Source organism: Patagioenas fasciata, chromosome Z (genome assembly GCF_037038585.1).
Source record: "Patagioenas fasciata isolate bPatFas1 chromosome Z, bPatFas1.hap1, whole genome shotgun sequence".
In the NCBI taxonomy this organism is placed as follows: domain Eukaryota; kingdom Metazoa; phylum Chordata; class Aves; order Columbiformes; family Columbidae; genus Patagioenas; species Patagioenas fasciata.
In genome coordinates, this window is record NC_092560.1 from 68437454 (window position 1) to 68450629 (window position 13176).

The following is a 13176-nucleotide window of genomic DNA, read 5'->3' on the forward strand; positions in this document are numbered from 1 at the left end:
AAGTTGTATGATAAGCTGGTGTGCTGGGTTAGCCAAAATCAAAGTAATTCGCCATGCAGTTAGAATCCTTTCTTCTTAGCAGCTAACATGGTCTTTTGCTTTGGATTTAGGTTGAGAATAAGGAGGTAGCACTCTGGGATAGGTTTAATGTTTTCTTTAAGTAGCTTTCCAGTGTTTGGGATTTGATATGCAAATGAAGTAAGAACTCGCTGACATCTTGGCTATTGTCAGGGAAACCAAGAACTTCTTCATCTGCAGATGCAAGTTGGTAGGAGGGAGACAGAGATGGAACGCCACGTTAGACTGACATCCAGGCTTATCAATTCCATATTATGAACATCACACTCCATATGTAAGTGGGAAGTTGCTGGGGATGATCGTCCTTCAATGGCCACTGTCCATGAGGGGTCCTGCTCCTGCTGTTGATCTCTGTGTTTTACTGAACTCTCGGCGTCTGCTTCTGGTGGTCATTGCTGTGAGCATGTGTTCCAGCAGTTGAGTATTGTTCTGTATTGCTCTTCTTTTATTAAGGTTCTATTAAATCTGTTTTCATTTCAACCTGTGAACCTTTCTTCCTTTTCCCTTCCGCTGGTGGATGGAAAGGTGGGAAAGAGTGGCTGTTTACCGTTTAGCTGCTGCCCGGGGTTGAACAGTAACAGCTGGGCATCACAAGTGTAAGTCCCAGGAGAAGGGGCAGATGTGTTAGGCAGCAAATCTTGCTGGAGGTAGTTTTTCATAAACAGTTGGGAGCCAGCTGATTACACAGGAACCAGACTGTTCTGCCCTCTTTTCCTGGGTGCCATATAGCATATAGCCTTTTATTTGGAAGGCCTTGCTACCTCTTCCTCCACTTCTATTTTGCCTTCCCCCAACCCTCACTCCTAGACTTCCTGGAACTCCTACTTCATTAGATTTTTTTCCTCTTCATTCCCACTTCTGGGACCTCCACTCCTAGGTCCAAAAACTCAGGAGAGTAGGGCTGGGGAGTATTCCAAGCTTCTTACAGCAACTGCCATCCCAGTCAATTTGTCTGATTCCCAGGTCTGTATGTTCTAGCCTCACAGCACACGTGAGCCATGATGCAGAGTCCGAACTAGTAAGTTTGGCAGTTATGTGGATTCCATGCCTTGACTTTGACACAGGTACCTCACTAAGTGAATGAATCTCACCAGCTGGAAACAGCTAGTCTGGAGGGACCTTAACAAAGAAGAATTAGGTCGTCTTTAACTTATGCCTAGTGGTATATATGAAGGGCTTGTATAGACTTCAGGAGCAGGGAAATTCTTTCTTGCTTTTTCTGGTCACAATCTGTATCAGAACTTTAAATTGGACAGCTATGGGAGGGCACACTGACTACTCACCAATACAAACATCATAATAGATTGATTACTATGTGAGAGACATAATTAATATGAGTCACATGATGCATGTGAAAGAGAAGAGAAACTTAAATTCTTGAGGTTAGTTGGTTGTAAGTTTTGCTTTGCTCTATTGGGATAACAGGACTTGACTATTTTATTGGGAAAACACACTAGCTCATTTGGTTGATAGTGGGAAGCTAGGTTAACACCCGCAGCATTAGCTAATTTAATCTGATTTTTAGGTCTCTCTGACTTTGCTGGGACTGCATTGCAGACCTGCTTTACTGAAATAAGCCATGGGGTTTGTGGGACTGTTAATTAAACTCTCTTCTGAACTTTCAGAAGACTAATTTTGTTTTTCTAATTGTATATTTTTAGTATGTGTATACTAGAGTAATATGTGGTAGTATAATTAGGAACAAAGACGTGGGATTATGGATGGAAAATTATACTGGATAATATGAAAACTAAAAGTACGGAAAAAAATTTCTTTGTCACATTCCATAAAGTGCAGTTCTTCCTGCACTTTACTGTTATTTTCCACTAGTTGAAATTAGTCTTTGAATATTTATTTTTTGTTTAGTTCTTTTTTGTCTTCTCTAGGCTTCTGGGCCCGTGAAATAGGAAAGATGATTGGCCTGCAGCACCCTCTCATACCCGTTCATCATCAATATCTTGTGACATCAACTATCCCTGAAGTGAAAGCTCTAAAAACAGAATTACCTGTGATTCGTGACTTAGAAGGATCATATTACCTAAGGCAAGAAAGGGATGGTCTTTTATTTGGTCCGTATGAAAGCCAGGAGAAAATGAAGCTACAGGACTCATGGGTAACAAATGGAGTCCCGCCAGGTGATTAAGAACATGAAATTTTTAAATTTGATAAGCACTAACACATGTAAATTTTTACAAATCCCAGCCTGCCATACTACCTTATGTGATGAAAATAGAAAGTATTTGAGATGTGTGATTGTAATGCAGAGACTTTCTATTAAGTTATTTTAAGTCAATAGTGTTTCTGTTTAAAAATAACCCACAACCGATTTCTGAAGGAAGAGTGATCACCATTGGATCACCATTTGGATTGCATTGTCACAGCTTCTTGAACTTGCTGTCTCCAGTAGTGTCAAACCCCTCTACAGAGTGATGCTCAATATTGCTTAGAGCACAGACTGAAGCCTGAAATATATCCAGGAATTCACTAAACACCATGGAAATAATAAGTTGACACAGGCAATATTTTTCTTCCCTCCCTCAATTGTTAGCATATTGAGAAGAATAAGTGAGTCTTAACATGGAAGGAAGTTTCTGTGTTTCTCCACTTCCTTTCTACCTCATTGTTGAATTTGCGTGACACCAGAGTTAAACAAATATGTATAAAGGACAGTGTAACTGCAGTGACAATAAACTTGATCCTGCAGGTAACTATGGATTTATGCGCACCATTTTTTCTCATGTAGGATGGCAAAGGCTTGAACATAATCACTGATTTATTCCATATAGCTTTTATATATGTAGATTGCATAACTGTGTCTAAAATGTAAGTATTTTCAGTGTAATTAAGTATATAACAAGAGGTAAATGTTTGTGCAGGTTTTGGCAAAGAGCTTTTTGAGTCTGATTTAAACAGAATAATGGAGCATATCGAGGCTGCTATGGAAATGGTCCCAGTTCTGAAAAATGCAGACATCATAAACACAATCGCAGGTCCTATCACCTACTCTCCAGACATTCTTCCTATGGTGGGACCACATCAGGGTGTCAGAAATTACTGGGTAGCTATTGGTTTCGGGTGAGTAAATTCTTTGTGGCAATTTTTGTCTGTCATAACATTAAAATGGCAGTCACCTCAAGCTTTGCAAATTTTTATGGGTTTGGGGGTTGTTTTGCCTGTTGGTTTTTTTTTTTTTTTTTTTTAAATATTATTGGAAATGGTTTTAATTACCACTACCTACATAACATATGCTCTTGCTTCTTTATCATAACTCTCAATATTTTTTCAATGAGTTTCCTCCTTTTATTCTAGAGGCCAATTATCTGTGACACTTTACAAAGCAGCAAGAAGTGGGTAGGACTTGGTACTGTCTGTGCAGCAAGTTAAAGTCATAAAAGTGCTGGGATTTACCATACAATTTCCAGTTCATCTTACGTATTGCTTCGGGTTATGTTGTGTTCAACAGTTGTTTGGTGTATGTAGAAACTGGTGTCACTGAAGTTGTGGCAAGGATGATTGGTACAGGGAGAACTTCTAACATGAGGTATTAACTTCGGGTGAAGAGTGGAAGGCATACTGAGCAGAAGGCACTGCCAGCAGACTGAGTGACTGACCACTCTAGGGATACGAACACAGCAATGGCTCTGGCTGTTGAGGGTTGAGCTGAGAAATAATGTGGCTGGATGTTGGAGGAAGGCAAATGAGAGCAGTGTGACAACAGGAATGGATGTTTTACTGGTGTCATTTATTCTCTCCTGCCCATTACAGTTTTTTCTTTGAATGCTATTTACATCTTATATAATCTAGCCCCACTGAAGTCAGTGCTAAAGCTCTTACTGGTTTCTTTTTATCTTAGTTCGACCATTGATTCACGATGGGTAGAATGAACTGAATCCAATTCCAGACACATGTTATTGAATGCATTCTGTTTGCATTGGTTTTCCAATTGCCTAACTTGCTGTTCAAAATCCAGCTCAGTTTTTTCCAGTTTTCTTTCAGTTCAAACCAAACAAACCCTCAGATCATAAGATAAGGCAGCACCACTAATGTGCTTCCTGAGGCTTATAAAATAAAAAGGTTTAGTAATTTTGCAATGATTTGTTGTGAAAGGTATTCACCTTTGCTGCTTGGATTTTTTTTCTTTTTTTTTTACATTGTTGTCCTTTAGCAACATTTGCAGAACTTACAGTTACAAAAGTGGTTTGCTTAGTCCTCGTTCACCCAAAAGGCTATTAAAGTTCATTACTGTGCTGTCAGACTTCGGAGCCCGTTTTCCTCCATTGGTGTCAATGGGAGCAGAATCGAAGTCCCATATAGGAATAACTGAAGACCAGTGTTACATATTTAAGTTTCTTTAAACATCTTTTTCATCTCTGAATGTTTAGACACAGGTCATAATTATGTTGCTGTCGTTGGATTGCTTTGTCTGCTTTTCAGGGACTTTTGACTCTCTGTACTATGCTTCTGGGTCACTGCAGTGTTTCTACCAGTGTTGTAATTTTTTGTGTGCATTAGCAAATCCTTATCTTGTAGTCAACTAGCAGGGACATTGTGACAGAGGACTTAGTGCTGTTAGTTTAGAGGATTTTTCTTATCTAATATTAGCAGCTTGCTAGGCATTTTAATGTGCAAAGAAGTTAATAAGTATACTTAGCAGAGCTTGTAGCACTGTTTATTATTAAGGTTGTGCAATGTTTCCCATTTAAGACTGTTTTCAGTTACGTATAGCTTTGAAAGTATTAACAAGCACAGACTAGAAATGTATTCAGAAAAGTTTAAATCAAGGCAGTATAACAATTCCAAAGATGACATTTTTGGAAGGTATGTTGTTTTGCTGTGTCAAAGTTTTTGGGGTAAAGTCTTTCTTTTGAAGAATTTCCCCATTTCTGAAAATGAACTTCACATTTGGCAGAAGTGACCTTTCTCCTAAAGATATGCCTTTCTGCCATTCTTCACAAAATCTACCCATGGGGCCCATTCACAAGCCTTTATTAATGCTACAGCTCATAAACACTTTAGAGACTCTAAATCTTGCACTAAGATTCCTACATTCTATCTGCAGTAGTATTCCATGGGCAGAGACTGAGCAGGAATTTTCCTGCAGAAATGGGGTAGAAAAATGGCTAAACCTGTGACAAAGACCCTAGAAAAGAGACCATGGTGTTCAAGGACTCAGATTTCCGAGGAAAAAGGAGTGTAATGAGTCAAAAATTGGTGAGAAGCAAGGACTCATAAACAAGTAAGACACAAGAATGGGACAGGGACAATGGGAAGATAATCTGGCAAGGATTACCCGGAGAGAAGAAAAACAGAGAAGGGCAGTTTGTGTTCATTAAAGAAATTTTCTCTAAATCCTCATATGAAGACCATGTTTCCTGAACTGCACCACTCTTTACAGCTACTTGTAACATCCCATCCCTGCAAAACATGCATTTCATTTTTGTGTAGCGTAGCTGCAGTGGTATATTAATACAATCAGCTCCCGATTACCTGGGGCTATGAGGGATTTGGGTATCCTGCATAATTTAAAATCCCTGATAATTTAGACCCAAATGGGGCACCAAAATCAGCTGCTTGCACAGAGTTAGTGCTCCAAAGCTCTGCAGAGTGCAGAGTTGTACCTTTAGCAGCATCTCGACATCACGGGGCTGTCTTGCCTCCGGAGGTACCCTGCCACCAGCTCAGTGGTCCTCAGCTGAAGCTAAAAAACTTCATTGTATTTAGCCTGTTGCCACCCAGAGTCATGCGGTGGTCTCTGTGCTCTGTTCCCCTGTGCTTTTGGCTGCAGTGAAGGGTGCAGGGAGGCTTAAGCTGCTGGAAAGTTCTTCTGGAGCTGTTCTTCAAGGCATTGTAGCCATGGTCACAAAACTTATACCATGAATAACGAAGGGTTGCCTAATTAAATTAACTCCAGCAGTGGCTAGCTCTTCTGCAGTACTTGCAGAGTGGTAGTTTACAAGTGCTCATACTTACTGGAAAAACTGCAGTGATAATAAGGTTGTACTGAGAATCTGAATATTTATGCTGAACAGCCTAAAGGAGTGTGTTTGGCAGAATTGCTTCATGTACTCGACTGTTTCATATTTCTGTTTTATTTAAATAAATAAATAAACTGCATATAAAACCCCACTATAGCAAGGTAATCACATGAATATTATAAAGTCAGGCATTCTGTCGTTAGGAAGTGCCAGAACTAAGTTGTGTAATCTGATTTAATTCTTCTTATGCATATGCATTAGAATTAAATGATTACTTTTTCTTTTCCCCCACAAGATCCTTGCTTGTTTAATTGAGGGCATAGAATTCAGAATGCAAGGTTGATGAACAGCAATTAAATTTTGTTTTAGCTTCACAATTGAGTGTGTCTGTGATTTAACTGCTGCATGTTAATCTGAACTTGGTTTTGGACAGACTTCCTCCTTCTTCAAGGATTTTTCTGTTGTGCTCATTGGAGCATTTCACAAATAACTCAGAATTTATTTTCACATCTTCCCTAGACAGGACACTTGTTTTTTTTTTTTTTTTAAGACACGGCAAGCTAATTCACAGAGGTATTAAAATAAGAAGTTGTAAATCATTCCATTTTAATAATTATTTGTAATTAAAAGTTTTGGTGTCAAAATATAGGTGCCTGTAATTCAGTCTTACACAGTACTGTTTGATCATATCTAGACTGGGTAGTGGCATATAAATATTGCAGCACAATGAAGATCTTTGTCCCCCGTTGTCCACATCAGGCACCTCACAGGAGCACATTTCAGACACAGCTTTCTCCCTATGGATGTCAAGATGTCAGACATTTTGAAAGTTAGAAATACATGCAGAATGTTTAAGTGAGGAAACCTCATGTCTATCACGTTGTAACTTTTGAGCATCTACCTTTGTTGCCTGGCCTGGTTCCTTTACTGTGGATTTCTAATAAGAAAACTCTACAATCAGATCCTCCACACACCCATTAGGTAGAAACAGGACAGGCTTTTGGTACAGACGAGTAGCAGAAAATGTCTGTGTGTTTATTTTGTTAGCTTTCTGGAACCAGTTTTCTCTGTAATTGTACTGAAGAACAGAGAAGGTAAATCAGGTGAGACAAAGCAGCTTTCAACTCTGGCACCGCTACAAACTAGTATTCTAGTTTTATCTGCAGTTCCTCTACATTCCCTGATTCTTTAAAGCTGTCTCTGTAGTGTTGTCTCCTGACTTCTCCTGCTGTTGCTCTTGTCACTGTAATGTAAATATTCACTGTAGCAGCTAGAATGTCTTCGTCTGGTTTTCAAATCTGAGTCTGGTTTAATCAAATTGGATTGAAAAAGGAGAGGTATTCTATAACTAGAAAGTGTATTTAATGGATATCAGAAGTTTGAGAGCTTTCTTTAGTATTGCCTGTTGAAGGGTTCTAATGTCCCTGAAGAAGACTCTTAAATTATGAACTTTAGAGAAAGAGTTTGCTGTAATCTTAAGCACTGCAAATGCTGTACATTACCAATAGAATGTTGCTGCTGACAGTGGGGCGTAGAACTATTTGTCAATAAAGCATGTGATCTTGGAAAACAAGACCAAATAAAACAAAATAAAAAAACTAAAGGGAAAAAATTATAATACTTTAGAGGGTGTATTAGTAGCGTATGCCAGTACTGATTTTTAAAAACAAAGAAACAAAAAAAAACTTGGCACTAGAGGACTTTTTCCTTTTTTTAAGGTATGGCATTATACATGCCGGTGGCATAGGAAAGTACCTCAGTGACTGGATCCTTGAGGGGGAACCTCCATTTGACCTGATAGAATTAGATCCCAACCGGTATGGAAAGTGGACCACCACAGAATACACAGCAGCCAAAGCAAGAGAATCGTATGGTTTTAATAACATTGGTAAGAAGGTATTTAAAAAATATATTTATATCCTGAGAATATATTCAAGCAAAGACTACGCTAGATTTCTCTATTCATCTATAGATAATACATATTTTACCTTGGTGATGTATAGTATTTAGTATGCTGTGGTTTTTGTTCTACAGTTTTTGATTGGAGGTTTTTTGTTGTTTGTTTACTTTTTCCCCTCTAGTTGGTTACCCTAAAGAAGAAAGATTTGCTGGGAGACCAACAGAGAGAACCAGTGGGCTGTATGATTTGCTGAAATCAAAATGTTCAATGGGCTTTCATGCAGGATGGGAGCAACCTCATTGGTTCTACAAACCTGGAGATGAGACTGGATACAAGTAAATAAAAGATTCTCTTCCCCCCCCAGCCCCAATAAATTGTCATGACAGCAAGACCCAGCTGAGTTAAATTTAATAAGAGCCATACATTTGTCATACATGTCAGCTAAAGGTACCTATTGAATAGATCTTCCATAATTATTTTTTCTATAGTTTAGAATCCAATTCATTCTCATAATGCAGACATTTGAAAACACACATCAAGGTAAGCTGTAACTCTTCTAGGTATGGGGTATCAGGGAGAAGCCTAGCTCAAGGAAAATATTAGAGTAACACTTGATTCATCTTATATTTTTCTCCCTTTCTTATTGTTTGATCAGCAGCACAATCTAATCTTTTCATGAAAAATATGATTGTGTTCTGTATAATTCCCAGGAAAAGAGAAGCCAAATCCTCTTTTTTTTTTTTTTTTGCCTGGTTACCTGATTGCATCGGTGAGCATCCAGCAAATAAATGTTTTCCACAGGGATACTGGAGTCCCAATCTAAATGAGGCTCATAAAGGAATAAAGAGACACACTCTGCTGTTCAGAAATAAAGCCTTCAACACCTTAAACTCAAATAAATGATTCAGCAACAAAGTATGCTGTAAATTTGCACATGGCAGGCTACTACTTCTTCTAACATTTGAACAGTTCACAGTTCATTGTACAAAATGCTTGATAAAATATCAAGCTATATCTTTATCTGTTGTTGAAGGATTTTAATAATTAAGCTATGTTAGACCAAGGAAAATATTGGGTAAGCTACCTACAATTAGCAAAGTCTATCTCTTTTGAATGATTATTAAACTGAAGAAACAGAAAACTATGTTTTGCTGAAAAAAGCACGAAATTTCCAAATTGTGTCTTGTGTGTGTAAATCCTCTGTTTCAGACCCAGTTTTCAGCGCACAAATTGGTTTGAACCTGTGGGTCGTGAATATAAACAGGTTATGGAAAAAGTTGGTGTGATTGACCTGTCACCATTTGGCAAATTTAAAGTAAAAGGCACAGATTCTGTTAAGCTTCTGGATCATCTATTTGCAAATGTTGTTCCAAAGGTAAACGGGACAGTGATAAGTATTGTAATGTAGGATTTAGATAAACAAGATCTGGTTCAGAAATGGAAAATGAAGCGTAATATTACTGCCATATCTTTCAAATACCAAATACTCAGATCCTTTGGAGAAATCACTGTGTCAGGAGACATATTTCACCCAGTTAAGAGCATGGACAGTGGAGTTTATAGTAGAGTAGCCCCATGTAGAAATACCGTTTTGGCACAAATAATTGAACCATAGAATGGTTGAGGTTAGAAGTGTCTTCTGGAGGTCACCTTGTCCAACCAAATGTTTAAGCAGGTCCCTGGAGCTCATTGCCCAGGGCTGTGTCCTGTCTTTTAAATATCTCCAAGGATGGAGACTCTACCAGCTGTCTGGCCAACTTGTTTGTGTGCTCAGTCACCTCTGCAGAAAGTAAGTTTCTTTGAAACAGAACCTTCTGTGTTTCAAATCTTTGTCTAAATAAGTACAAGTGAATCTCACCTGCAATTATTTTACAGTAGCAGTAGAATAGCTTGGCAGCCGCCTGCCTAAAACTGTGCTGTATTGGATGTACACAAAAATAGTGTCCTATAGGTTTAAGAGAAAGAAGAGCCTGAATATAGTGATACTCTATATTGTATTAATTTTGTTATAGCAATATAAATTAAAAGTTTGTCTTCTTTCTAGCTTGGCTAGAGGTGAGGTAACTGTCATCAGTGGACATGGATAACACGTGCTGAATATATTTATATGGTGGGGTAAAGAAAGATTAAACAGGAAATTATGAGAGGAAAGTGAGTGCTTTCTGTGGAGTTTATTCAGTGTTGCTAAGGGGAAAAAGAAAGATAAACAGCAAAACAGAACAAACAGTTTGAGTCCGTGTAAGAATGCAACTTTCACCCAGTTGACTATTTAAGCTCTCTGATATTTGGTACCATTCATACTTGTCTGCATCATAAAATAATTTGGTGAAATTACTGACAAAATACTTCTATCAAAACCAGGCTGAGTGTGGCTATCATCAAATCCTGAAAATACAACTATGTGCCTCTAATATACCAGTAACTATATTAATGTAACACGACCTTGCAAAAGAATGACAACATCTGCAATATTTTTCATTTTCTCATTCATTTTCTGGAATCTGGGTGCTGACTGGGTGATTGACAATGTTCTTAAGAGAGCAGGATGAAATAAGAGAGATTAAATTCTGGAACCAGACCAGCACAACAGCTATGGCACATTTGCATTTCTGTTCATATGGATGATATCTGTATGAACATGTGTATGTTTTATGGTCACAGCTAAGTAACTATTATTTGAATTTTTGCCCCTAGAGATCATGTTTCTACACAGAACCTGATTCAAACGTACAGAAATTTAGATTCATAGTCAGCAACTACATAAAATATAAAAGCGTACATAAATCAGGGCCACAAACGCACAAGCCAGCTCAGTATTTCTTTCTTTAAAGTAAGTGATGAAGTAATGTTAGCTGTTTGGGATCTGAAAATGTTATTAATATGATTGAAAAAGAATATTTATATCAATAACATGTAGAATTTTTTATTCTGATGATCAGAGAACAAACAAAAATTGATGGAATTTGAAGTGAAAATGCCATCTTAAATGTAGCTTAAGAACACATTGTGTAATACACAATAAAAAAGGTATTTATAAAGGTCTTAATTTATCTAATTTCAAATATTTCTATGGTTTCTGTGCTGAAAAATGTGAAATTTCCACTGTAAAGCTTATGCTTGGCCAGTTGTGTATCTATTTGCTCCTATTATAGCATGGCAGAACAAACATAAAAACATTCTTTCAAGTAAAGACAATTCTGTATATTTCATAGTGTTTAAGAATTAAAAACTTTTCTTTTTCATTCTTAATAATTGCGTATTTTACTCTGTAGGTGGGATCCACAAATATAAGCCATATGCTAACACCAAGAGGAAAAGTTTATGCTGAGCTAACAGTCTCTCAACTGTATCCTGGAGAATTTATGCTTGTAACTGGATCAGGGTCAGAACTCCATGATCTGAGGTTAGTTTATTTTTTATACAGGAAGTACATACAGCTATACAATCACATTAATATAGAAAGATTTTACTAAGTGCTGAATTCTTCGTTATTACTCAACAAACCTTTTGGTAGGTTTGAGATAATTCTACTTGTTCCATGATTTTTGTTTCTTAGGGGTTTGGTTAAGTTGAATCCTGAAGTGTAAGCAGTTGCATATTGGTGTAAAAAGATGGAGAATAGACTGAGAGTTATGTAGTACACTATAGTGGAGGTAGTTCTTGTTTTGCTGTTGAACCTGTTTGTGTTGAACATCGTGTGATGGAACACAGCACGTTTGTTCCTTTCCAGTGTTTTCTCTTACGCAAAAAAGAAAATTGACTTTGAAGATGCATCGCCGCACAGGCACTGACCTGGCCAATGCAGATGGGTAGCGTAGTCTTCCTGATAATGTGATAATGTCTCTCCTTTGGGCTCTGGGATCACTAAGTGAAACAACAGAAAGAAACAGGGTAGAAGCAATTGCAGGATGACTTTCTTAAAATGCTTGTCATAGATGAGCATTGGAAGCAACATGTCTAGTGCTGTACACACATATTAAGAAAAATATTTTTTTCTTACTGGAGACTGCTGACAAACAAGTTATTCATAATGAATTAACACATAAAAGACTGAAGCTTACTACCCCAACACACAGTGAATAATTTACTATTTCATAACAGTCCCATGGGAATGAGTAGGATTACTGACACTTTTGGGAACTGATTGGCAGAACCAGGCCCAGTGCATTTACTTCTACGGAATTTCAGCAGTCCTGTTTGGTACTCCTCTGTGCCTGAGATCTGCTTAAGAAAGTAGTACAGTATAAGGCTTTTTAATATACTAATTTCATTTTTTTCATGAGCTTCCTGAAAGACAATACCCAGCTGATGTTTTTGATAAGATCAATAATGAACTTCCTGCCAATACTTTAAATACTGTATTCAGGAAGGAATAAGCCTGATCATAAATTTCTATTGACAGAGGGATGTATTTTGAAATTTCTTATGTTTCATTGTGTTTATTCTTTACTTTTTTTGTATGTCGACTTTTTATTAACACATTCTAGATCCAAAGTCAAATCTGTTTCCTGTTCTGTCAGATAACTTCTCTTATCTTGAAATACTTTTCCAGCCTTTTAAATTCTTTCCTTTCCTGGCGGCATCCCAAATGCATCTGCTCCTCTACTAGTATCTCACCACAAAACACTTTTTAGCATGGATGACGGATTTGCGTAGTGTAGCACATAGTTCCATTGGTTTTGAGAAGGTATGGGACTGGAAGCTGCTGGGAAGATGAACACTAACATAAATTATTCCTTTTTAACCTTTATCTAAATCAGTTATTTTTCATAAAAAACTTAACATCTCTATGTTTTGCATGCAGATGGATAGAAGAGGAAGTAACGAGAGGTGGATATAAAGTTGAAATAGAAAACATGACAGACGAGATGGGAGTACTTGGTGTAGCAGGTCCTTATGCCCGACAGATCCTTCAGAAGTTGACAAGTGAGGATCTGAGAGACAGTTCATTTAATTTTCTACAGTCTAGGCATTTAAAACTTTCTGATATTGCTGTTACTGCCATTAGGATATCATACACAGGTAAGCACTAGAGAAAAGAGACTCTTAAGGAAAAGGGCAATAAATAAAATATAAGTGTAACTAAAATTATGTTGAAAAATAAATCTCATCATAAACAGTAGGTTCATCACATTTTATGTATACATTTTTGAGGAAATGCAGTACATTGATTTTTTTCAAATGTGATCTGGTCAGGGTCTGCGCTGAGTTTTCCAACCCATT

At 37.5% G+C, this 13176-nt stretch overlaps 1 protein-coding gene across 2 annotated transcripts in view; it reads left to right on the forward strand.

The window, feature by feature from the left end:
* Nucleotides 1–13176, forward strand: part of DMGDH (dimethylglycine dehydrogenase) — a 43724-nt gene that overhangs the window by 16753 nt on the left and 13795 nt on the right. For both annotated transcript variants that reach the window (XM_065860232.2, XM_071802300.1), the window contains exons 6-12: nt 1965–2213; nt 2955–3153; nt 7772–7941; nt 8135–8288; nt 9163–9328; nt 11226–11356; nt 12758–12975. In XM_065860232.2, the coding sequence (XP_065716304.1) occupies nt 1965–2213; nt 2955–3153; nt 7772–7941; nt 8135–8288; nt 9163–9328; nt 11226–11356; nt 12758–12975 (1287 nt within the window). The remainder of the gene's footprint in view (nt 1–1964; nt 2214–2954; nt 3154–7771; nt 7942–8134; nt 8289–9162; nt 9329–11225; nt 11357–12757; nt 12976–13176) is intronic.